Source organism: Onychomys torridus, chromosome 20 (genome assembly GCF_903995425.1).
Source record: "Onychomys torridus chromosome 20, mOncTor1.1, whole genome shotgun sequence".
NCBI lineage: Eukaryota > Metazoa > Chordata > Mammalia > Rodentia > Cricetidae > Onychomys > Onychomys torridus.
Window position 1 is genome coordinate 15,898,055 of NC_050462.1, and position 26,673 is coordinate 15,924,727.

The following is a 26,673-nucleotide window of genomic DNA, read 5'->3' on the forward strand; positions in this document are numbered from 1 at the left end:
TGCTAGAAAGGCTAATGTGTACTCAAGCCAAACACCTCCAGCCTCCAGACAGTGCATACAGAGCCCAGAGAGAGAGGAAATCCAAACCCCAATTGACATCTTGAATTCAGTTCTGACGCCCTAGAGCAGTGGTTCTCAACCTTCCCAAGGCTGCGACCCTTTGATACAGTTCCTCATGGTGTGGTGACCCCCAACCACCCTATTATTTTCGCTACTACTTCATAACTGTAGTCTGTTTTCCCATGATCTTTGGCAATTCCTGTGAAAGTCTTTGGAACCCAAAGGGGCTGCAGCTTAGAGGGTGAGAACCACTGCCCTCAGGTGTCAATTTGAGCTTTGTGGTTTGAATGTTTTTGTTCTGCTCTATTTTGCTGCGATTCACTTCCACTCACTGTGAGACTAGTTATTTTTGGTTCTCTCAGATCTTAGGCTTTCTGTATATAATGCTGAAAACCTTACACTAGACCAGGAATGTACTTATAAGGTAAGCCTCATTGCAAACTGGTATATTAGCCGGGCGGTGGTGGCGCACACCTTTAATCCCAGCACTGGGAGGCAGAGGCAGGCGGATCTTTGAGTTCGAGGCCAGCCTGGGCTACCAAGTGAGTTCCAGGAAAGGTGCAAAGCTACACACACACACAAAAAAAAACTGTGGTTAGCATTTCTCGAAAGGGTGGGGAAGAGCATCTGGTATCCTATAAGGTAGCGTGAGGCCAGCCAGCCAGCCAAGTGGTGGTGTTGTAGGACCTTCTGATGGTTTGGGAATGTTCATTCGGCTACTCTAACTACATCAGTAGCAGAGTTTCAGGAACACAATATCGGAAAGCTGCCCACATACAAATTATAAAAGATGAAAAATTGGTTATTCCGCAAGAAATGTGATATTGGAATGTATTCTGGGGTTTGGTAACATTTTGTTTAGCTATGAAGCATGCTGCCTATCCTAAGGAACTTTATCAGGGTTTATATTTTAAGTAACAAGGGAAACATGTTGAATGTAATAATTTCAAAGAAGTATAAACAATAAAAAAATCTATGCCAATTGGATGTGATAATTTGTCTATTTCCTTTACTCTGCAGTCACTGATATTACTGAGGATGGAGTAGTATTTGTGCTAAGAATTAGCCTTTCCCGCTATACATTTTTGTGGTGGTACTGGGGGTTGAACCCAGGACCTTTCTTGGACTTGGACATGTTCAGGCAAGTTCTGCCACTGATCTTTATTCTAGCCCTGTCAACCATTTGTATAGAGGGCAAAGTCGTTAGAAAGATACGTAGAGGCAGGCAGTCTCTCTCTTGAGTTCAAGGCCACCTGGTCTACAGCTCTAGGAAGTCAGGACTATTTCAAGGAAGATCCTGCCCGCCCCCCCCCCCCCCCTTCCAAAAAAACTGCGAGAAACCCGTTTTGTTTTTATGTGTATGGGTGTTTTGCTTGCATGGGCACCATGTTTGTGGCTGCTGTCCTTGGGTCCCTGTAACTGGAGACACTTAAGCCACTGTGTGGGTACAAGCCCGCCTCTTCAGCCTCACCAGATTACTTGTAACTTGTAGCTTGATTTTTCTGGGAGGTACATATTACATTTTGCTAAGGGGCCATGTTTGTTTGAAATACTACTTGAAGTCTATAAAAGAAATGAACAAAGAACGCCTTAGGAGTGTTCTTTTGGCCACTGAATTTTAGTAGTCTCTAAAGGTAGGCTCCTTGTCAAGGAAACTGCCGCCAGGAGTTGCTGGCTGGGTAGGCATGAACAGGTAATGCTTTCTAGGACTCTATCCCCCAGGGACCGCAAAGATTCTGAAGATGTCTCTGGGATCAAAGGTATGCACTGCCATGCCTGGTCCAGAAATTCTTCAGGGTCAGGTTCATAGGGGACTTTGGGGAGGTTGGAAAACCCTAGGTTTTGCCCCTACTCAGCTGCTTTCTACTGTTTTTGAAGACAGGCTGTTACTAGCCTATGGAATAGTGTTCCTACCCATGCAGGGATTATCATCACAGCTTGACTTTTCCCATGGGTCCTGGGGATAGAACTTGGAATCTATGCTTGCTTAGCAAACGCATTACTGACTGGGCTCTCACTATAATGTGAGACATGTGCATGAGTGTAGACGCCTGCCCACAGGCCACATTAATCTGCTGTCTGTGCTCGTGCTTGCTCCCCCACGCCACCCTATTTATAGGCATTACAATATCTCTGTAGCCTTGGCTGTCCTGGAAGTCATTGAAGTTGGCCAGGCTGGTCTCAAACTCAGATCTGCCTGCTTCTAACCTCCTGAGTGCTGGGATTAAAGGTGTTGGCTAACACTGCCGGGCTTAAAGTTCTTGAGACAGGGTCAACTTATATAGCCCTGGCTATGCTGGAACCAGGCTAACCTTAAGCTCAGATCAATGTACCTCTGCTTTCCCAGCACAGCTTCCTAGAGCTGGGATTAAAGGCATGTGTTGCCCACCACATCCAGCCCAAAGATTTAATCACAGATCATACACTTCTAATTCTTTGCTATGTGGTTTAAACTGGGTGGTGGTGGCTCATGCCTTTAATCCCAGCACTGGGAGGCAGAGGCAGGAGGACCTCTGTGAGTTCCAGGCCAGCCTGGTCTACAAAGCAAGTTCCAAAGCTACAGAGAAACCCTGTCCTGGGAAGAAAAAAGAAAAAAAGTTATTTATATTAAGGAATGTCCTAATGATTTTTCTAGTTTTTGTTATTAACTAAGAGACTAAAAAAGATCGGCAACATTTAATGATAGCTCCTTTAACCCACCAACCCCAGTCAGTCATGAATGAAGACACAAGAGCTTTTTTGTATGTGAGGGCCAATGGATGGTGGTGAAGGTTTTACTGTAGAATGCTGGGCAGGTGGTGTAATGGATTCTGAACAGCGTTGTATAGTTTTGCCTGGGTTTATGGATATGCTTGTGTGTGTATGGCTTGTGTGCAGTTGTCTGGAGGCCAAAAGAATGTATCAGATCCCCTGGAGCTGGAGTTACAGGAGGTTGTGTGCCTCTCCGTGGGTGCTGGGATCCAAAGTCAGATCCTTTCAAAGAGCAGCTGGCCCTTTAAACGTAAGCCTCCTGGGTAAAGCATGCACCTGGCCCTGAATTTCAGAAAGCTAACGTTGAAAGCTCTTATGCTAAAAAATAAACCCACGCAGATTATGTTTCCATTTTTATTTGATATTTCCAAATGTAAAAAAGTCAAGATTCTTACACCAGTTCGAATGAGACCATCTCAAGTGAGACCATGCACAGCAATCCTTCCTTTTCTGCTTCATACAATGTGATTGACAAAACTGGATGGCATGTGCTTGGTGGGGAACACCACTTCTTTACAAAAAGACCACACCGGGGCTGTTCCTACTTTTCGGCAAGTCAATTTCAAACAACTCCTTTGCTTTGTTTTGTGTTTTTACTTAGGAGGCACATGGACTGAAGAATTTAGCTGCCGATTTTATTCAGCTACTCCACAAATAAGCACAAACAGCAGTCTCGGCATTGCAGACAGCAGAGGGCTGAGATAGTAGACATTACCTTGTTAGTAGATTCAACTACTTTTAAGAGACTGAATCACCTTAGTTCTTTTCCTCTATAGTCCTGCTGGTCTCTGGGTTCCAGAAGAGTAATACGGGGCCCTCCCTCGGGTGAAATTTAACAGTGAAGCTGCATTCCGTAAATCCTTTGCTACTTGCATAGGCTAAAAGATAGTGGTTTGCTAAACAGCACTGAAGAAAATCCTGACCCAGGTGACATGACGTAGTCCAAATGTTTCTGACCAAAGAAATTATACAACAATATTTATAGGCTAACTTTTAAAGAGATGGTTGACATTAATACTGTACATATTTTACATGGCAATACATAGTCCAGGGTTTATAAAATAAGTTCATGCACTGGTACTCTGAGAATATCATGTACATTTAAACCCCAAGCACTTGTGATAATGTTAGCTGGAAGCAGTATTCTATACAAAGCAGTCCAGTTTCTCTGTTGTGTTTAGTACATAGAGAAATTGCAGACATTTGTGAGGAAAAAGTCTATTGGCAACTGATAGAAAATGTCAATCTGTGGGTTTTTAAATGTTTCCTTAAAAAAAAAAAATACATGACCTCTGTACAAAGAAAAATATAAAAGGTCTGAATGATCATGTGTGATTACATAATTCAGAATGAATGTTACTGGTTGAGTTTTTCTGCTTTACTCATTCCTTTGACAGCATTAGTTTGTAAACTAACATCTTTATTTAGTTCCGCTGTGTTTGCGGCACAAGATCTCATTTTCAGAACCAGTTTTCTCTTACACGGAAGGACCATTTCAGCAGCGATTACATTTTAGAGGTTAACAAGTTACAGAACAGATGTCTTAATGGATTCCCTGTTGTATGCTTGCCAGTTCAGAGTATTTACAAAAGGTTAACGATGGCTACATAAAGAATGATCTCTTCCTCATCCCACATCTGTCCAAGCTTTCCCCTCCCCTGACCTGGAAGAAACGTACGAGTTTCAGACCTGGTTCTCTTTCACAGGATGGCTCCTACGTTCTAGGTCCCTTACAGGTCCCTTATGTGACAGACCACTCATTGACACTGACAACAGGAGAGATTCAGATGTGCCCTGCCTTAGGCCTGGAACAGCGAACAGAGTGGCCATTTGATTTAGCCATGACCAGTCATCACTGACTGGGACCGAAGGTTGGAGTGGAATCCTGCAGTGAACTGATTGTTTAACTGGAGAGATGTCACCAAATCAGGGGGATGTGGCCTTAATATATTCTAGGTTCAAAGGGTTATAGAGGGCACCGATAACTCAGCATGCTAATAAATGTCTCTAAATACAGGTCTCAGGATGAGGTGCGCTCAATCACATGCAAGCTGCTGACAGTATTTATTTCCCTAGTTTGTATTTTATACTGAATCACTACAGTGTTAGAGGAAACAGTCCTGGTAGGTTGACGGTTACAATACTGGCTGTGAACATTCAACTTCTTGGAAAGGGTGAACTGAAGTACTCTGTCACAGGCTACACCCCAAATCTGTAGTTTACAATGGAGATTATGACCCTCTTACACAAGCTTTGGGTGGATATATTTCTTCAAATACTGAGGATCTCTTTATTAATAATTCCCAACACAAAGATCTGGTGACTATTTGATACTCTAAGAAAAAAATGGTGTGTGTGTGAGAAAATACATACCCAACAACTTATTTAATAAGACCAGGCAAAATAAACCACAGAATGGTGTCAAGTGGACAAAAGTGTGTGTGTGTGTGTGTGTGTTGGGGGGCGGGGATAAAAAATGAAAACCAAAGTAATCGGGTGGAAGGGTTATAATTAAGGCTCTAAAAAAATCCCACATGGCTTTGGCACCTTAAATTATTTTTATGCTATTTTGTTTGTTTTAAAAGACTTGAAAGCATCTGAAACACATGCAAATTATTTGAAATCCCTGCATGGCAAATTCAGAGTTTGCCAGCAGCAGTCAGATGTGTTAGAAGCAAAGTAAAAGCCTCTCCCTGTGACATCATGACACGACACGGTGGGGGAAGGGTCCCCAGCTCTATCTTACACTGGACGGCACCCCAGAGGGCTGTGCAGCGGTCACAAACAAGGCATTGCTGTCTGGGAGGGAAGAGACGGTGGGGTTCCCATTGGTTGGAGAACACCCCAGCTTTAGTTTTTCCAGGTACTCTGCGTGGACAGGCTTATGACACTGCAGAACCTTGATTGCATCTTCTACTTTGAACCACTCTCTCTTCCTTCCTACAGAACAGCAAAACAGCAATTACTGCAAGGTCAGTTTGAAAATGCATACCCTGTTACTACACAGTAGACCCTCACTTCTCTTAGACTTGCTACTTCTTAAACGCCAGCATGGCAGGGTGAAGTCATTCAAGCGTAGAGACAGATTCTCACTTTCCCCTCTCAAAAGAGCAACCATCAGTTAAGGTGAGTTGGAAAAAATGTGTCAGCAAAGGGACAGGAGCTCACCTATATTCACAGAATCTTCCCAGTCTTCCAATATTTCAGTGACGGTCAGAACATAAACATATGTTCTATGCTTCCGGTCTTGATTCTGCTTGAATAGAAAAGCAAAAGCATTTTAATTCACAGGAGACAGCCATGGATGGATTTTCAATGGGAAATCAGCTCAGGCACAGTCAAGTAGTCTAGACGGAAGTGCAAGTGCATGAAGATAAGATAAACATTAGAAACTGGGCTTTTCAAACAACAATCACTGCAACCCACAGAACCAGGGAGGCAATATAGCAGGCTATATATAGGATGACTGTGGCTTGTAAGTGTTGGTTTTACTCAATTATTTGGCAAGTCTCAATGAAACATTTCACTATTAGAATAAGGATTTCTACTGTATCAAGCTGATAATAGAAAAATAAATAAATATATAAAAAGGTGAAAAATGTGAAGATGATCTGAATGAAAACAAAAAACCAAAAACCTCGGCTTTCAAGATGGCTCAGCACATAAAAAGCACTGATATGAGTTAGATCCTGGGAACCTAAATGGAGAGAACCCATTCCCAGACGTCCTGTAACTTCTACGTGCATGCATGTATGCCCAATTTTTGTTTAATTTAAAAAAACAAGCCAGGCGGTGCACCACCTGTAATCCCAGCACTCGGGAGGCAGAGGCAGGTGGATCTCTGAGTTCGAGGCCAGCCTGGGCTATGGAGTGAGTTCCAAGAATGGTGCAAAGCTACACAGAGAAACCCTGTCTTGAAAAACAAACAAAAAAAACCCAAAACAAACAAACAACAAAAACAACAACAAAAAAAGTCAGCATGGTAGTTCATGGCTGAAATCAGTACTTGGAAGGCTGGGGCAGGAAGGATCTAGTTCCAGCTGAGTTTAAAAAAAAAAAGCAGCACGAACCAGCTCAAGTGTGGTGGTGCATGCCAGGACTCCCAACATTCAGGAGGGTGAAGCAGCCTGCACTACCAGTGAAGCTGCCTCAATCAGAAGCCAGAGCTTCAGCACTGTCAGTGGGAAAATTGCTAAAACATGGAACAAATACTTTCATTTATGTATATGCAACTTGTTTTGATACAGAAATCCTTGAGATCTGAATGGAATCTAAAAACTGTAAATCCCTCCTGCATTTTTATTTACTGCCCCATTCACAAGTCACTAAGGTCACTGAAGTGGCGTGAGGCAGTTCTAATGTGATACTTTCTAAAGGGAAAAAACACGCTGACTGAGGTTTGCTCTTAGTGTGCTATCTCTTTAACAGTTTTAGTTACGACCTTTCTTCAAAAACTGGGCACACTGACTGAGGTGTCAATTGTATCCACACAGCATAGAAAAATTTATGTTTCTCAGTTTAACCAGGAGATGGTGCTGTGGTACTGTGAAACCAATGCTAGAGAGGAATTGAGTACTATCTTAATTATTTTTTTTAATTTTTATTTTATGTGCACTGGTACTTTTGCCTGCATGTATGCCTGTGTGAGGGTGTCAGGTCCCCTGGAACTGTTAGTTACAGACAGTTATGAGCTGCAATGTGGGTGCTGGGAACTGATCCTGAGTCCTCTGGAAGAACTGAGCTCTAGCCAACACACACCTTGGTTTTTTGAGACAAGGTTTCTGTGTAGCTCTGGCTGTCCTTGAACTCATTCTCCTGCCTCTGAGTGCTGGGATTTAAGGCATGCAGAATTAAACGTATGTGCCACCACCATTTGTATTCTCAATTCTAGTCATCAGTTCCAAGTAATTTCTAAAGGCTTAAAAATAAATTTTATATGGTTCCATCAGAAAAACCAAGCTAACTCTTAAATTTTGATAAGGGAAGTCCCCGTGTTCTGGCATACCACATAAAGTATGAGATGAATGAATGGACTTCAGAACCCAGCTGCTTTTTTCCATTGTCCTGAGTACTGATCACTTTCCAATCCCCTGACTGAAAATTCCATTCAGTCAGTTCCTCTTCAGTTATTTAGTGAGAGGTGAGCAGAAGAGGCTCGTATTTTAGCGTCTATTCCTCATACTGGTCCTTCAAGCCATTCTAGATGCCATGCAGGGTCAGGGATTGCTCCAGATGCTCTCTATCCCTTGGTGTGCATTGAATCCATTTCTGTGTATGGTCAGACACAGGCAACCACGGCAACGCCAGTATATACAAACTGCAGGGGAAGCAACCCAATCCTCACCACTGATTTGCCTACTGAGAGCTTCAAAGGAAACGGATTCAGGTTGTTGTTAGGGAAGAATCATGAATTCTAGAGCAGCAGAGTGGGGCTATTTTGTAACTCACCTCGAATATTCCCAGGAGTCTGCCTAATTTTCCTTTGACTCCAGCCTATTAAAGAAAAAGTTGGTAAGTAAAATACTCATCTTTCACAATCATTACATTAATAAGCTATGTTGTTTCAGTTTTGTAATTGAAACAGCTCAGGCTTTCCTCAGTAAGTAAGCTATGCCTAATCATGAAGCTTCTTGGCTGAACTAAGATCTACCACCTAGGGTTTGCTATAGAAACCCCCGATTGTCTGGTTGGGTAGGCTGATTTTATTTCACACATACACAAAAACAAACAGTGATAAAAATGAGCCTTAACAATTTGGAAAAATCTGTGAATAAAAACAGACTCTTCTGTATGAACTAACAGACTCAAGCCTTTTTCCTTTGCCAGGGCTAAAGAGCTACAATTCTCTTGTTATCTCCCACTGAAGGGTCTTAATTCCTCACCCTGTTACTACAGCAATCTCAGGGCTTCCTGTGTATGAAGATGGGAGGCTCTTCCCTCAGAAAGAGCGAGCTGTCAAGACTTCCCATTCTGAAACCTTTCCTAATGTACCCCTAAAGTCCAAAGGAAGAACACAGACATGCACTCCCCACTTATACCTTATATGGTCTTGCCTGTGAGTAAATCAAGTTCTATCCTCAAGGGAAGGGACAAGCTGGCCACTTGAGAGTTACAAAATCTCAACATGAGGATGTGACATATTTTATGACACAAGAAAATATAAACAATTCGTTTGTTTATTTTGAGGCAGGGTTTCTCTGTGTATCCCTGGCTGTCCTGGAGCTCACCCTATAGATCAGGCTGGCCTTGATCTCACAGAGATCTTCCTGCCTCTGCCTCCTGAGTGCTGGGATTAAAGGCGTATACCACTACCACCCATCAATTGGTTTCTCATTAGTTTAAAAATTATGGTACAAGTGTCTCTGCTCAATACAATACTGATGTAGCTCTCAGGCAAGGCTATTATGTTATTATACACTGATCATTAATCAAATCGCAAATCTGATCAACAGTGAACTTATGCTAATATAAAACAATTGCATGTTAATCTAATTCTAGAGGGCTCACATCCATTTGTTGTTTACCATGTACAAAAACAAAAACCTCTTAAGCAAAATGTTAGCTACAGCAATATACTTATAAACACTTCTATCTCCTCATTCTTGCCTTTCCTCGGGATCAGCTGGCAGAAAGCCAGAAGAAGACCCTCCTGTAAAACCCCTCAACCTTGTGAAAGACAAAATACTCTTCACCTCACCTCTTCATATACTTCCCTCACAGCAGCACCGCCGGGCTCCTCCTCTGGCTCCATCCCTCCTCCTGGGACAATCCATTGGTCTGGGTACCGACTGCTACTCACCAACAGCACCTGCAAGACCCATGATAACCATGCACGGAAGGCTGAGAAGCACTAAGATGCAACGTTCCAAACATTTAAGGCTGTAGCTGGAGTCTACATCAATCTACTCTTAAATGTCACCGAAAATCATTCAGGGCACACATTATAACACACACCAGCTGTAGCTTACGGTGGGAGATACACCAACAACAGTCCCATCCACTAAACCATCCTGCACCTATCTATGGACTCATTTATATTGAGACAGGGTTTCCCCGTGTAGCTTTGGCTAGTCTGGAACCCAGTATGTAGACCAGGCTGGTCTAGAACTAACTCTGCCCTCGTGGGATCACTGAAACCACCAACTTAAGAAGTACAGCTTTCCAGTTCTTAGGCAAATGTATTATTAGCCCTACAGTTGGATACACTGCGGTCATATCAGGTTATTGGCCTTTCACATGGATGCTGGGATCCACACTCAGGTCTTCAGGATGACAAGTACCTTCCTTACCCATAGCCCCACATGTCAGTTATTCCTGAGCTAGAGAATCTATGTTCTCCCAAGAATACAGGCCAGGTGGGATTATGTAACATTCAGATTTCAGTGCTCACAGATAAAACTATTAGAATCAGTCACTCTTACTCCCTTTCACAGACTCCCTGGCTTTTTATGGCCCTGTGACAGCAGGGTTACTGAAAACAGAGACCATGTAGGCTGCAAAACTTACAACCCTTAAAAAAAAAAGTCACTCTAGCCGGGGGAGGTGGCGCCCAACCTTTAATCCCAGCACTTGGGAGAGGAGGCAGGTGGATCTCTGAGTTCAAGGCCAGCCCGGTCTACAAAGAGCCTAGCACCACAAACAAAGACTTGGTTGTTAACAGTTCCCTAACACTGAAGGAGTATCACACTGCCACTGTACAAATGAAAAAACAAACTCACTCAAGTTTTAAAAAGGCCCAATGTTTGTGAAGCTAACAGATGTCTTAACCATCTTCACAAAAATGCTGCAAAACTACTATAGTATGCTTATTTAAACAGGTCTTCCTGTGGGTTGTTGGGATCAAACCCAAGGCCTTGAACTCGCTAGGTGTCCCAGTGGCTTTCCATTGCTGTGATAAAACACCAATCAAAAAAACACCTTGGGGAGGGGAGGTTGGGGATTTAGCTCAGTGGTAGAGCACTTGCCTAGCAAGCACAAGGCCCTGGGTTCGATCCTCAGATCCACAAAAACAAACAAACAAAAAAAACTTGGGGAAAGCAAAGGGTTCATTTGGCTTTATGCTTCCAGGTCACAATCCATTACTGAGAAGTCAGGGCAGAAGCTGAGGAAGGAAGACATCATGGAACAGTGTTGCTCACTGGCGTATGTTCACCTTGTTTATACAACCCAGACCCACTTGCCTAGGGATGGTGCCACCCACAGTAGGCTGGGCCTGCCTCACTTCCCTTACCCATCAAGGGGATCTCTTACAGACATGGCCTCAGGCCCATCTGAACTTCAATTACTCAACTGAGGTTCCCTTTACCTAGGAAATCTCAGCCGTGTCAAGATGACAATAAAAATGTACCAGCACACCAGACAAGCACTCCAGAGCTGAGCTATATCCCCAGCACCCCCACCCTGAAATTAATCAAACATGGACATTGCCTTGACAGACACTAGCGATTGTCTTTTCCTCCCTTCTGCTGGGGAAGCTGCTGGCTCTCTAGCGCTCAGAAGCACAGGTGTTCACTATTGGAGAAAGGACATGCATATGGTGAGTGTGCTCATGCATGTGTGCAGAGGACAGAGGTGTCTTATGTCTTCTATTTCTACTTTTTTTCTTTTTCTTTCTTTTTTTTTCTTTTTCTGAGACAGGGTTTCCCTGTGTAGCTTTGCACCTTTCCTGGAACTCACTTGGTAGCCTAGGCTGGCCTTGATCTCAGAGATCTGCCTGAGTGCTGGGATTAAAGGCGTGTGCCACCACCGCCCAGCCTATTTCTACTTTTTTTCGAGACAAGGTCTCTCACTGAACCTGGTGCTCAACATTTGGGCTAGACTGGCCAGCAAGCTCCCAGGATCTGCCTGTTCTCCACCACTCTGACACCCCACCAAGAGCTGGATGCCAGCATGCCTATCTTTTCATGTGGGTGCTAGGGATTCAACCTTCCTCAACAGGAATGAATGCTCAGTTGACCATAGCAACTCAACACCCTTGTTCTTGTCATATAGATTTAGCAGAACACTGCTGTACTGTTCACATCACTCCTAAGCACGCACCTTACAAAGATGGTGGCCAAGACAGGCAAATACTGAACCAACAGAATGGTTGGTGAAGCCTTAAAGCAAATGGCTGCTCTGAGGGTGGTAGCATCATGCCCAAAGAAGCCTTTAAATTTAAGATTTAGTATTTGCAAATAGGGCATGAGTCCATAACTAGAAACCAAGGGAGCCAGAGTTCAGCAAATCTAGCAGCATCAGAAGACATGGGTCTGAACTTGACTCACACATTGATTGGAGAATAGTGACCTGTTAGTGCTAAGGATCTTGCCTGCAAGGAAAACACTTGTCTTGCAGGACTAAACATCTGAGACTCAGGCCTAGGCAGACCCTGCTGGCCACTCTGAGTTCCGTGCTCTGCGGCTCTCCAGCTCTCCCACCTGTGGAGCAGAATCAGCTCATCAAGAACTGATTGTTACCAAGAAGTACCGCGAGCTTTACAATTTTGAGAATGGAGACAAGATAGCAGAAAGGAATATATATATATATATATATCTCTGTAAAGACTCACAGCCTGTAGGGGAAGAGTCTATGTTCAAATTCTACTTTGAAGAAAATGAGGCTGCAAATCCCACTTCAATAACTTTGTTACCTAAAGGAGGCTCAATGAGACTTATTAAAATAATGAAAGGTGTTGGCCCTTTGTATCCAGACTGGCAAACACAACCAGTGTTAATACGACCTGAACCATAAACAACCCCGGGTCTGACCCCCAGGCACAAGCCTCTTATTTGGGTCAGAGTTAGAGATGCCCTGGTACTGGCTGGATAATTCTGTGCTAAGTGACTTCCCTGACCTTTTATAATGGGTTGGAACTGTGAGTACAGATGACAAGCCACTCCAAGTAAGCTATTGTTTAGTAAAGGAATTTCAAAACCCTTGGTATTCAGAATGTTTGAACCCTAAAAAATGAAACCCAGTATGTCAGGAGTCTAGGTGGACTCTGGACACCACATTCCCTATATCCTCACTCATGTTCATCCCTCATTCTTTTCTTCCCTCCAAACCTCTCCCTTGAGACAGGGTCTCATGTAGATTATGTAGCTAAGGATGACCTTGAGCTTCAGATTCTCCTGCTCTGCCTCACAAGTGCTGGGGTCACAGGTGTGTTCCATGGAGCCCAGCTCTTGAAAGATTTGTCAATGTCTGTGTTTGGTGATGGCTGATTTGCAGTCTAGTACATCTTACTAAATGCTTCTCACCCAGCACCTAAAGGCCCCTGATCTGCCGATCGATCCACTGTCTGGAACCCAGTGACCTCTGACCTTCCATGCTTCATGGAGACCCAGAGCTGTGTGTATATCAGTTACCACTAACAGCACATAGCTATTTAAGAAACAAAATAAGGGGCTGGAGAGATGGCTCAGAGGTTAAGAGCACTGACTGCTCCTCCAGAGGTCCTGAGTTCAATTCCCAGCAACCACATGGTGGCTCGCAACCATCTGTAATGAGATCTGGTGCCCTCTTCTGTATACATAATAAATAAATAAATCTTAAAAAAAAGAAAGAAAGAAACAAAATAAAAAGTTCAGGACCTCAACCCTCCAGTCCCATTTCAAGTGCCCATTCCAAGGGCCACAGACTAGATGACAAAGACCCACAGCGGTTTAGGGGCGCCCTCTTCAGACCAGGTCAAAGGTGTGACCTAGTTATCCACTTCCTCCACACAAAAGATCACCACCACTCGATCTCAGCCCGTTCACTCCTGCTCTATAGTCAGTCCTCCATCTTCAGCTGGGTGGAGGATGATAAAAATCAGCAGAGCCCTCTGGTAGAAAGGCCTGGCTGAGTTTGCTCAGGATGGTGATGCTGAACAACACTGGATGGATCAATGGCCTTTTCCTCAAAGTACTCACAGTCTTGGAGTGGAGGGGAGAAGAAAACCATACAGAGGGCTAGTTTTTATGGCTGAAACTAGCCCTCCCTCCTCCAAAGGAAGTAGATCTATATAAAGCCATGATAACAGACCTACATATATTTCTGACAAGTGATTTAGCCCAACCCAGTAATTTACCAAGAGTCTCTTGATACTCTAAAAAAGATTAACTTTGTTTGATCAACCCATTAACTTCAAATGTACCTTTCCAAAAGCAGGATCAGATTAAATAATTAAAATACTTATGGGTATAGAAATAACTATCACATCCAACTACTAACTAGTTTAACTAGCTAAGAGATGTGATATAAATATATGGCAGAGATCTGAAAGACAGGGTGTTTAAGTACTTGTCTGCTCATCTTGACTATTTCATTAAGTAGAAATGAGGGTAGAGCCACATTTGAGATCGGGAAGGGAAAGGCTGATTAAGAGTCCTGTGTGCTGACACATACATGTGACCCCAGCATTTAGGAAGGGGCAGGACCAAAAATTTGAGGCCTGACTAGGAGGTGGTGGCACATGCCTTTAAGCCCATTGCTAGAGAGACAGAGACTGGCAGATCTATGTGAGTTCAAGGCCAGCCTGGTCTATAGGGTGAGTTCTAGGACAGCCAAGGCTTTTACTCAGAGAAACCCTGTCTCAGAAAAACAAAGAGTTCAGGTCAAGGGAGGAACTGTGACCCCAGGCTGCAATTCCAGTTATTCTAGAGGGAAACAGAAGACTAGAAATCCAAGGCCCTCCAGGCTCTTTCATGGAAGCCAGTGCTCTCCCAGAGCTACCTTCAAGCCCTCTAGTTCATTTTTTTGGAGATACTGTGAGATAAACCCAAACCAGCCTAAAGCCCTACATCCACCAAGATGATCTTGAACTTATCTTTTGCCTCAGGCTCCCTAGTAGAAAGATAAGAGCATGCACTCTCATGCATAACAATAAAAATTAGCTAGGAAAAAGGTTTGATATAATTAAGTATCCTTTCCAGTGTGAACTATTTAGAAGCAACCCACCTTTCACCTTCCTTTCATTACAAATATGCAAGTCTTCCACAAACCAATCTCCTTTCAGTGCTGGGTCTTATACACGCTAGCTAGGTACTTATCTACCACCTTTTAACCCCCACCTTTAAGACAAACCATGCCGGGCGGTGGTGGTGAAAGCCTATAATCCCAGCACGGCTGTAATGCCGGAGAGCCAGGTGGATCTCTGTGAGTTCGAGGCCAGCCTGGGCTACCAAGTGAGTTCCAGGAAAGGCGCAAAGCTACACAGAGAAACCCTGTCTCGAAAAACAAACAAAAAAAGACAAACCGAGACCGAAGCCAGACACAGTGGCTCATGCCTACAATCTTAGCAACTGAGGCAGGAGGACTGGATCAAATTCAAGGCCAGCCTGGGCTACTTAGGAGATATTTTCAACAAATGGAAAATAAAACAAAACAAAAAAAAGCCTGGCAGTGGTGGGGCATTCCTTTAATCCCAGCTCTCGGGAGGCAGAGGCAGGCGGATCTCTGTGAGTTCGAGGCCAGCCTGGTCTACAGAGTGAGATCTAGGACAGGTACCAAAACTACAGAGAAACCCTGTCTCGAAAAGCCAGCCACCCGCCCCCAGCATGCCAATACCTGTAGACAGGTGACTGCCACAGGGTAAATGACAACCAATGCTATTTGTAAAGAAGGCTGGGGAGGTTCATCACACCAATGTTCCTGATCAGGACTCTCTTTATTGCTCTGGTTTTGGTTTCATGTTTGGAGATGCCACCATCTTTTCCACCACACCCTACGTTGTACGGTCTGATCTTGCTCTCTAGGGCAGACTCTCTGGAGGGGCTGCATCCCCTAACTCTGAGAGGCTAACCACTGAGAGTCACAGATCCAAAGACAGAACTGGTGGTGTCCCTCTCAAACTCGTCTGCCCGGACCTCCCTCCCACAGCAGCGCCTGGGTTCCGCCCAGCACCAAGCCACTCCTAATGCCCCTTTGGCAGCCTGCGTCCCATTTTGCCGTCAAATCCTCCTCCAAAGTCTAGAATTGAAACGTACTAAAGCTAAGAGCTCCTTTCTTGCCTGGCAAGTTGTCAGGCTTGCATGTGGGGTGCTATGTTCGTCCTGTTCCCCCCTGCCCTCTGGGGCTGGTGGGTAAACATTCCACTGCTGAGCTACACCCTCTACCCAAGGCTCTTAAGGTGTGTAGGTGTGTGTGTGTGTGTGTGTGTGTGTGTGTGTGTGTGTGTGTGTGTGTTTTAATTTCACATATCAGCCATGGGTTCCCCCTGTCCTCCCCCTTCCCGCCCTCGCCCCCGCCTTCCCCCCATTCCCATGTCCTCTAGGGCAAAGACTCCCCTGGGGATTCAGCTCAACCTGGTGGATTCAGTCCAGGCAGGTCCAGTCCCCTCCCTCCTCCTTCCAGGCTGAGCAAAGTGTCCCCGCATAAGCCCCAGGTTCCAAACAGCCAGCTCATGCAGTTTTGTATTGTTTTCTTTCCTTTGCCATCCCAAGCTGCCCTTGCAGACCACAAACCCAAGTCCCCCTTCCATTGACAGAAATCCCAAACGACACACATGGGGTTCCAAACCCAAAGCACACCAAAGTGCTTTAGGCCACTGCATTTCACCTAATCTTCCACTACAGAAAACGATCCTTAGCAGCTAAAACCTCATCTTTACATCCACTGTTTAAATATACATGCAAATATATATGTTCAACGGAATTTATTTCTGGTCACCTTCTCATAGCACTACTACTGTAATCTCTGTGTATACAAGCTGGATCCCGGCCACTCTCTGGACGTTTACCCGGTGTGTCTGGAAGCCATACTGAAGCCGATGCTTCTCCACAGAACGAGCTAGCTAGCTAGAGAGACTGCTCAGATGGACTGAAGATTTAGTAACAACAGACCTGGACTTGAAAAAGTCCTGCTTGTTCTGTGAGCTTGGGACAAGTTACTTCTGCAACCTCAATTTGGTGTTTGTTCTTTGTGAGATAGGGTCTCACTATGTAGACAGAGATCCACACACACACACACACACACACACCCCACCTCCCATGTGTGGGTATTTATGGCATGCACCACTATGCCTGGCTCTATCCACCCACCATCAGGATCTTACTATTTAACCCAGGCTAGCCTCCTAAATGCTGGGATTCCTGGCATATCCCAACACCACGCCAAGGTCTAACTTCCTTCTATGCTGTGTTATCTCTTAAGGCAGAAAAAGAAAACAGGAAAACCAAACAGGACGAAGAAAAAGTGTGTGTGGCAGGGAGGGGCACCTAAAACTACCCCACCTCCAAAAGGAAACCCCTCTACCATTAGAAGAACCTGTTCTAGCTGGGTAATCAAGGCTCACGCCTGTAATCCTGGCACTCAGGTGAGCCAATGGGGGCTCTCCGTAACCTTTTAGGGTTAAACAGTATTACTCTTTTTATTTGAAATTACTCTCATCTTTAAAACATACATTTAAATGTCCTAACCAGGACCTACGAGTTCTTAACCCAGTGGAGAAGTATTTCTTACCCACCAGCTAGAGGTGGGTTCCAGCAGCTCTGTAGTCTCCGGAAGGCTAGTGATCTCATCAATAGGGAAAGCACATCTCTCCTAGATTATCTTACTGTTTGGCTAAGAGTTCATTCTGTAATCATCAGAAAGAGCCTCAGCTATACACAACCACAGAAATACAAATTCCGAAGAGCTAAACCAGATGTCCAAAGTTGGCTGTGTGTTCTGGAGAATTCCATCCAGAGTCTTCCCTTAGCATATCCCCTAACAAGCTGATTCACTAGGTTTCGCAGCCTACAGGTTCTAAGAGCCAGAGTTTTATATAATGGATTCTAACACACTCCCTGAGTCTTGCACAAAATGAGTACTAGTCTCATTTTGAAAATGGGCTGTAGCAGCTATTTTACAGAAACTTCCCAGAGGGGGGCGGGTTGAGAGACCTCAGGATTGAACCCAGGGCTTCCATGTGCTAGGCCAGCTCTCCACCACTGAGCGAGGATCCCTTGCATCCAGCAAATACAATTTCCAAGCACACATGAACGAACCCACGTACCTGCTTAAGGTCGTTTATGAAGCAGTTGTTAAGACTGTTCTGCGAGACCCACAATTTAGATCATTGTGAGTTCCCCATCTCCACGACTTCCCCTAGGGGAGACACACAGACCGACAGACACACGCCACTCAGAAAAACGGGGCCCGATTTTCCAACATCTGGCACAATTTCAAAGGTAACTTAAAGGCTCTTCTTAAGTTAGCCTGGCGACATGGAGCATCGGATCGCTGAGCGAAAGAGGCCCTTTACCCAGAAGCCCCAGCTTCTGGAGTAGGAACTGGACCCTGAATCCGACTCTACTGCCTAATTCTGTGTGGGGGCAGAGTACTTCTGCTCACTCACTCAAAGCTGTCTTCTCACCTATAAAACAGGACTGACCGGTGCTACTTCCAAGTGCTAAAAGGATTACATGTAACAAACATCCCCCTGGCTGCACCTAACACATTGTAAACGCTCTACTAAAAATATGAGCGTGAACAAGTCAGACGGGATCTTGGATCTGTTCGCTATTACACGCTTTTCTATTTAGTTCGCCTTGCTCTAGCAAGGCCCTTCCTTCAAAGGGACCCCCCACCCCCTTGGTAGACTGCATTTAACGCTTGTCTTTCCTTAGTGCACTTTTCAAAGTAGGACCACATCAAAGATCTTTCTCTGCAAGTTCCTTCAGGATTCGGGTTTAAACACTAAAAGGTTTCAAATCAGCCTGAAGTGTTTGTTCCTTCAAGAAAAGAAATAAACCCCAAAGGGATCTAAAGATCATACTTTTCAAGCACGCGGTTTTTGCTAATACAACAACTAAGCCACTGAGTGTATGCCATGTCATACTTATCGTTTCAGGGGCTAGCAGTGAGGAAGCCATTACATTTCCATCTCCAGCTTTTTCGCCTGATGTTTTCCTGGACACGGTTATGGTTAACTTTCTATCAATTCATTTTAGGCGTGGCAACGCCACCAGATTTTCCCCAGCGACCTAACCGCTCAGACCAAGTTTTGAAAACAGAGAGCCGTTTAGAAAACAAAAAACAAAAAAACCGAACACATATGACCGAAATAAACAAAAATCGCCCTCCCAGCGGATACTCCAAAGGCCCCTCTCCATCCAACGCAGAAGCGGGGTAGAATTACACACCGCTCCTTCCCAGATGTCAAGCCACACGGCAGAGCAGCCTTGAGAAACCAGAAGAGCGAGAGATCACGGCGCCGAAAAGGGCAACTTCGCCCGGTCTCAGGCCTATCTATCTTGTCCCTCCTGGCGTCATCCCACATCTCCCGCTGGCCATCTCTCGGTCGCCAGACAAACTTTAAAACAGGGGAGGCCGTGTGGTCAAAAGGAGGGACACACGGAATCGAACCAACTGCGTGCGAGCCGATGGACCGCTCACCAGGCAGGCTGGGGAGGGCAGCGGCGGGGCTCCCAGCCCCGGGCGAGCCGGCTGCCCGCGGGGTGCGGGACGGATCTCCCCCTCGCCGCCTCCGGCCTTTGTCCCCGCGCTCACCTCGTCCTCCTGCTCGCTGCGGAAGCACAGGCAGGCCGCCCGCTTCTTGAAGCCCTCGCGGTCGTACGTCCGCGTCTGGTTGGGCTTGAACTTCATCCTAGAGCCGGGCTCCTGCTGCTGCTGCTCCTGCTGCTGGTGCCGCCGCTGCTCCGGCCGCCGCCGTGGAGACCCGGCCGCCGCCACCCCGCCGGGGAATCTGACGGCCGAGGACGGTCACTGCGGAGCTCGGGCGCCGGCGGGGACGGGGCGGCGGCGCGGACACGGACGGCGAGGCGGGACGCGGGTCACTGCAGCCCGGGCGCAGCGGTGGGAGCGCCGCCTCTGCTCCGGCGCCCGCCGCTCTCCATGGAGCCCGCCGCCGCCGCCGCTCGCAGCCACTCCCTGCCTGCAGCCGCCGCCGTCTCCACCGCCTCCTCCGCCGGGGGAAGAGCGCGGCTCCTCGCTCGTGCCACGCGGAGACAGTTGGAGGCGGCCGAGCCGAGCGGGCAGCGACGCGGAGGATGCGCGCCGCCCCCTTCGCCCGCATTTAAGCCGGGGCCCCCGCGCGCGCGCGCTCGCCTGCCCGCCCGCCGGCGCGCGCGCCATCGCGCCTGCGCTCCGGGACCGTTGCTGGGTGGAGGGAGGGAGGACCGAGGGAGGGAGGAGGAGGGAGGAGGGAGGAGGAAGGGAGGGAGGGAGGGGGAGCGGCTTCGGCCCGCCCCGGGCGGGACAGGCGGCCTAGGTCTAGGGCTCCACCAGCTCAACCCGGCCCGCGGGCGGGCATGGGGGGGGGGGGGGGACACACATTTTGTGCAAAGCCAGGGACGGGAAGCGAGCCGAGGCCCGATTGGTCCGGTGGAGGTCCCCTTAGGGACGGACCCCAATACTGTGTCCTGGGAGAGGGGCTCCCCAGGTGCCCGGAGCCGTTGCAGGGACTGCGGAAGCTTCGCGGTTAGCACGGCCAGCGGAGGTTGGAGAGGTTTTAAGTTCATTGAGTTCTCGCTCGCTCTCTCCTCTCCCCCTCCCCCGTCCTTTCCTCTTTCTCAATGAGGATGCAAGTGTATATCCTCTTGAGTCAGCAGAAGCTTTGAAACCGTCTGTACTACAGACTGGTGGAGCATCCCGCACCGCGGCTCACCCTCCGGAGCGCGTTCTTGAATACTGCCTACGGCTGTTACTTTTCTGTGTGCGTCTCTCATTCTAAGTAAACCAATGGGATTCTTGTTGCGTTTGGAAGCTGACAATCTTAGGCACTTGGAACAACTTGCGATATTTCGGTGCCATTGAAGGGCTAAGATAGAAGGCAGGAGGCCTGACATCACTGGAATTCAAGAAAACCCCTAATCCAAATCAGGTGTGGAATCCCAAATACGTAATCCCAGTACTTGGGAGGCGAAAAGTGCAGGATTGGGAGTTCAAGGTCATTCCCCGCTTTACATTTAAAGCTGGAGGCGAGACTGGTCTATATGAGACCCTGCCTTCGAACCCCCCCCCCCCCCCCCAAGAGCTCATCTTCCCACGGAACTGTTTAGACAGCCACATCCGTTTGTTTTTCATTCCTGGAAGGCCTCTGGTGTGCCAGGCGCTGGCATCTTACAAAACCGGTCAGACCCTGCCCGTCCAGGAGAAGAACCTGAGAATAGAGAAATAGTGACCGAGCACAGGAGGTGACATGGTCGGAAGAGTGTAGGGTCTCAGAGGGGAAAAGAGGCAAGCTAGGCTGCAGGAGGAGGAGGAGACGTTAAGAACAAAGACCTGGGGTTTATGCAAAGGTCAGGAAGGGAGGGAGGAAGCAGAGCGCTAAGAAATGAACTGAGGAGGCCAATGTGGCTGTAGAGACCGGAAGCTTGCGCCCCAGGCTGAGAGCTCTTGGTGAGCTAGGGCACTCCTTTGATTGGAGACTGTGCCTGTCTGTCTCTTTCCCGGAGCCTAGCAGATGCAAGTTTGGAGAATGAGTTAATGTTGAATAAGTGGCTTAAGGAATGAAGCTTCACCACAATTAGAAATCAAGTCTGTACAGACATTTTCCAAGCTGTCCTTCTTACTGAAGCCACTTGAAGTTTAACTGTTTCCAGGATTTATAAACGCATGTACCTAGGAGTTTCAGTGGACAGGTATTGCAAGTGCTGTTTTTAGATTCCTGTTGATAAAGTGGTCTTTTTGTGTTGTGTTGTTTTGAGATAGGGTCTTGAGTAGCCCAGACTGGCCTCGAATTCCTGATCTTGATGCCTCTGCCTCTCAAGGGCTGGATTACAGGCATGTTCCCACGTGCCTGGCTTCACTGTAATGCTTTCAAGTGGATGAAGAAAATTCAATTTCCTTCTGCTTAAATTCTTCAAAGATCTGGCTTCTAGCTGTACTCAATAAATAGAATGGCCGAGGAAAATGGTAATTTACTCAAGTCCCATTTATTTTTTACATTTATTTTGTTTTGTGTGTATGGATATTTTGCCTACATGTTGCATACATGCCTGTACCATATGTGTGCCTAGCATCCTTAGAGTACAGACGAGGAGATCAGATCCCCTAAAACTGGAGTTACGGGTGGTTGTGAGCCACCTAGTCACAGCTAGGATCTGAATCTGAACCTGGGTCCTCCAAAAGAGTAGCAAGTGTCCTTCTCACTTAGAGGAGAGGGGCTAGAGTTAAGAGACAAGTGGAAGATGTCTGGAACCAAATGGCGGAAGGGTAAAAGGACAGCAGGTGAGGGTGTAGGGGAGCATCTTGTTTCAGCTTGGACTTGGTTTAAAAAAAAATCTGGGCCGGGTGGTGGTGGAGAGTGCCTTTAATCCCAGCACTCCGGAGGCAGAGCCAGGCAGATCTCTGTGAGTTCAAGGCTAGCCTGGTCTACAAAGAGAGTTCCAAGAAAGGCGCAAAGCTACACAGAGAAACCCTGTCTCGGGGAAAAAAAATCTGGGCTTCCAAACTTCCAAGTACCAGTGACTACATGTTGGGGCATCTTCAAGCCTCAGCTGTTCTCATCCTTCAAATGGGCACAGGATGATTTGTTGTACTTCGAACAAGATTGGGCTTTGAATTTGCCAAGAATTTGAAGAAACATGTGTTGTTAATGAGGTGTTCTAATTGTGGCTTTGAGAAGGAGTCTTCCTGGGCAGCTCAGGCTACCCTTGAACTCTGAGTTCTCCAGCACCAGTCTCCCTGGGATTACAGGCCTGTCCTGTTCAGTTTTACAGCAGGGAAATTTTTATTGAGAGCTCTCCAAGTCCCCCCTTCTGCCCATATTCAAACACTAGGGGAGTATTGAAGTGTTTGGAGAAAACTTGGAGTTGAACATGGGATGGAGGGGTCTTAAATACTGTAGTAGATTTTATCTAAATGGAACACTCTTTTAATAGTATAAATTGCCTACTCCTTCCACACTTACTCATTCTTATTTATTGACTTGCAATTATTTTGGAGAGGCCCAACAGAAAAGGAGGCTTGTCTGACTAAAATCAGAATAAAAAAAGATCAGCCACAACACCGGGTCTACATGTGCCCCTATCCGTTCCAGTGAATCAGGGTGCACATCTCAGCTCAAAGCCCCCAGCTTAGTATTCTTTAACTAGTATTAGACGTCTGAAGTGAGCTTAGGCACTGTTCAGAGCTTAGAGCCTATCCACTCGGATCCCAGTTGAGATAGACAGGCTGTTTTTCTTCTGCAGAACCAGTAAGGACTGAGCTATACCGGTCAGTTCACTCGGGGACTGGAGTCCGGTTTCAGATTAACGTCTGTTTAGTTCATTTACCACGGTATTGTGTTACCTGGAATTTAGCACCCACGGTGCTATTTCATACCTTATTTCCAACTTTCCTGAACCTTCAGAGAGGGAAATGGCTTAACATGGCTTCTATGGCTGCAGAGGGTCTTTTCTCCTAGAGTGTTGACCCAAGGTAACAGAGACTGACCCCCTGGGGTAGAAGGGCTCTGCTGTGTCCTGGATCAACTGAATTCTTTCCCTTGATGAAACTCTGATCATGAAATGGTCCTTTCAATGTCTTTCTTCTGATGACAACATTTCTTTCTCGGGTTAGCCGGTGCATGGTATGATCTCATTGGATGATCCCAGCTGCAGCCCTGGGGACAGCTGCTGGGGCTTTTGTTATTTTTGTTTTGCCATTGTTTTTTTCATCAGGTTTCGGGCCTGTAAGCCCAGGCCAGCCTTCCCTCTCACTCTGTAGCTCAGCTGACCTGGAACGCGTCCCTGTGTCTCAGCCTCAGGAGTTCAGGGGTGGCAGAGCTTGTCTATCACCCCCAGCAGGTTTTCATTTATTCCCATTTTACAGACTGCAGAACCCTGGGCAGTTCTCCGCCAAGCCTGCCTGTTTCTATTACAGAGTAACTATTTAGTTCATGTGTGTTTCATTGTAACACGGAGTTTCTTTTCCTTTTTAAATGAAAAAGGAACTCAGTGGAGGTCAGAAGGGGAGGGGGGACTCGAGGTGGGAAATGGAAGTGGAAATCTAGATTACCATTTCATACACCCTCAAGTGGTTTCCTTCACAGAGGCACCGCTGAGTGAAAACCACAAATGCATACATACACCTTTAAACCAGCAGTTTTGAGACCCCGTAGGGGTGGGTGGGGGCGTCCAACAACCCTTTCACAGGAATCTCATATTAATGATTCATAACAGTGGCAAGATTACAGTTAGTAATTTTATGGTTTGGGGTCAAAGCATTAGGAAGGTTAAGAACCACTGCTTTAAACCTGCCTACTTTGGAGGACTAGGTAGGAGGAGCCGAAATTCAAGGCCAGCTGGACAGCATAGCAAGTTCAAGGCCAACCCCAGCAACTTAGTAAAACCTTGTTTCAAAAAAGAAAAGAAGCAAGGTGGTGGTGGCACACGCCTTTAATCCCAACACTCCTGGAGGGAAAGGCAGGCAGATCTCTGTGAGTTCAAGGCCAGCCTGGTCCACAGAGTGAGAGCCAAGACAGGCTCCAAAGCTACACAGAGAAACCCTGTCTCAAAACACAAAAACAAAACAAGAAAGAAAGGAAGAGATGGTCTGGACATGGTAGAACACTTATTTAGTTTGTAAGTAAAGCCTCAGGTTCAGCCCTTAGCACTGCAAACAATAAACAAACTATAACAAAAGACACGTGGGAAAGGGTTAAAATTAAGATGAAAGGTTTTTTTAAATGACTACTTATCGATCCAACTATTATTTAAACTTCGAAGGCAGGCTTTTGAGTTTCACTGTTTGTAAACGCCTCATTTATGGAGAATACTGGACTTTCACATTTGTAACGGAATTTCTATTTTCTAGGTTCCTGTCGTCCACCAGGCCTTTGTCTGGAAAGCCTAGGTGTCTAAGCAGTCCTCCAGCTGATGAAAATGTTTGCTGGGAAGTGTAGTTCTCCGGTCCTTATCAGTCAAAGAAAGGCACATGCCAAGGAGTTATCTCCTTGCAAAGACATGACTTGCTGATCTCAGAGACTTCAGGGCAGCCTCTGGATCTGGCTTCACCCTTAGCTTGTTTTTTTGGTTTTTCGAGACAGGGTCTCCCTGTAGCTTTGGAGCCTGTCCTGGACTAGCTCTGTAGACCAGGCTGGCCTCGAACTCACGGAGATCCGCCTGCCTCTGCCTCCCAAGTGCTGGGATTAAAGGTGTACCAGGAGAAGCTTGTTTTTTGCTATATAACAATTCTTCACTTTTCTTTTCAAGATAAAAGCAATCACAATAAAGACATACTAATTAGTCAAATACATGGAATTGGTTTTAATCTGCTTTCTAACAAACTATAGGTATTGTAGAAGGATATTTGTAGGAGAGTCATTTGATTCTGGATACCTGGAATCACAGACTGAATTTTTCATATTAAGCAACTGCTGTGCTGGGGTTGATGTTTAAACAGAGGAAATCCCTTGTTTTTCAGCAATGTATGCTAAATACATTCACTACAGTAGCATGTTATTTTGAGTTCTTCAGAATAACCTAGGTTGCTGGGGGCAGGGGAAAACGGTCAGAGTGTAGAATAAGCAACGTTGCTGACATCATTGAAGCCGAGATATAGGTAGAAAGGGACGAACTACATGCTTTGCGTACCTTTGAGATAGATGGGTGTGTGTGTGTGTGTGTGTGTGTGTGTGTGTGTGTGTGTGTGTGTATCTTATTTTACTTTATTTTTTTATGTTTTGGAGAGGGTCTTGCTCTACAGTCCCAGCTGGACTAGAAATTGTTATGGCCTCAAGCTCATAGAGATCCACTTGCCTCTGCCTCCCAAGTGCTAGGGTTAAAGACCTGCGCCACCATGCCTGATAATAAAAATATTTTTAAAATATAAGATGCAAGCCTTTAAAAAGAGAGAGAGGGAGGGAGAGAAGGAGAGAGACAAGGGAGGGTTCCGTATTTCCTATGGGCCTAGAAGTAAACCCTGACACTGTGTGAATGGATGTTTGCACGTTCAGAAGGATGGGTCTAGAATAACAAAAGGTTGCTTACACTAATTTGATTTGAAACAGATGAGAACCATTGGAGTTCACTGTAGCTGGAGAGCTTCTCTCCAGGTCCCACTAAGCCGCCGCAGTCCCACAACCCATCATTCAGATGCTTATATTACTTATAAACTGTAGGGCATGGCAGGCTTTTTGTTATCTACTTTTTTTTTTTTAAATCTAAATGAACCCATTTCTATTAATCTGCACTTTGCCACGTGGCTCGTGGCTTACAGGCACCTTCCATCTCGCCTGTCATGGCGGCGGCTCGCAGGTCTCTCTCCTCAGCCTTCCACTTCCCCCAATCCTCTTCTCTTTGTCCCGCCTATACTTCCTGCCTGGCTCCTGGCCAATCAGTGTTTCATTTATTACCTAATCAGAGCAACACACCACACGTAACATACAGATCATAGATTTTAGAGATCGGAGTTAGTCCCTTTTTCTCTTCTTTGTAAATGGTGAAAGACATGTTGCTGGCACACATAAAAATGTCTCCCCGGGAATCCCATCTGTACCTCCCGCCTAGCTATTGGCCATTCAGCTTTTTATTACACCTGTCACAGCAACACATCTTCACACAGTGTGCAGCTATCCCACAACAGTATAACAGAAAATGGGTGTATGTGTGGAGAGTCTTCAATGGTCCAGTTTGACTAAAGAGTCACAAGACTTACCAAGGGAAACATCAGTGTACAGGTGCATTTTACAAATTGTATTGCCGCTGGGCGGTGGTGGCACATGCCTGTAATCCCAGCACTCGGGAGGCAGAGGCAGGCGGATCTCTGTGAGTTCAAGGCCAGCCTGGTCTACAGAGCTAGTCCAGGACAGGCTCCAAAGCTACAGAGAGACCCTGTCTCGAAAAACAAACAAACAAACAACCAAAAAAATTGTATTGTTTTATTTTTGAGACAGGGTCTCATGTGGCCCAGGCTGACCTCACCTTGCTATGTGGGCAAAGGATGACTGAGTTTTCCATCTTCCTGCTTCTA

The 26,673-nt window shown here is 46.1% G+C and overlaps 1 protein-coding gene across 2 annotated transcripts; it reads right to left on the bottom strand.

Annotated features, from left to right (window-relative positions):
- Nucleotides 1–5,247: 5,247 nt before the first annotated feature.
- Nucleotides 5,248–19,375, bottom strand: Nudt4 (nudix hydrolase 4). Of its 2 annotated transcripts, none has more exons than XM_036169801.1 (5): nucleotides 19,267–19,375; nucleotides 9,509–9,619; nucleotides 8,260–8,304; nucleotides 5,980–6,064; nucleotides 5,248–5,751 (listed from the first exon to the last, which is right to left on the bottom strand). In XM_036169801.1, exons 1-5 carry the CDS (start codon nucleotides 19,360–19,362, stop codon nucleotides 5,549–5,551), a joined length of 540 nt encoding a protein of 179 aa, XP_036025694.1. In that variant the 5' UTR covers nucleotides 19,363–19,375; the 3' UTR covers nucleotides 5,248–5,548. The 2 variants fall into 2 exon arrangements, with proteins under 2 accessions (XP_036025694.1, XP_036025693.1); XM_036169800.1 differs by having other exon boundaries at nucleotides 5,980–6,067.
- Nucleotides 19,376–26,673: the final 7,298 nt, after the last annotated feature.

Excerpts from the sequence above, each read along its gene's own strand:
- Nudt4 (XM_036169800.1), bottom strand. The coding sequence starts at position 19,362 with ATGAAGTTCAAGCCCAACCAGACGCGGACGTACGACCGCGAGGGCTTC. Across the intron at positions 9,620-19,266 it reads GCAGCGAGCAGGAGGACGAG|GTGCTGTTGGTGAGTAGCAG; the intron begins GTGAGCGCGGGG and ends TGGGTCTTGCAG. Across the intron at positions 5,752-5,979 it reads GGAAGATTCTGTGAATATAG|GAAGGAAGAGAGAGTGGTTC; the intron begins GTGAGCTCCTGT and ends GCTGTTCTGTAG.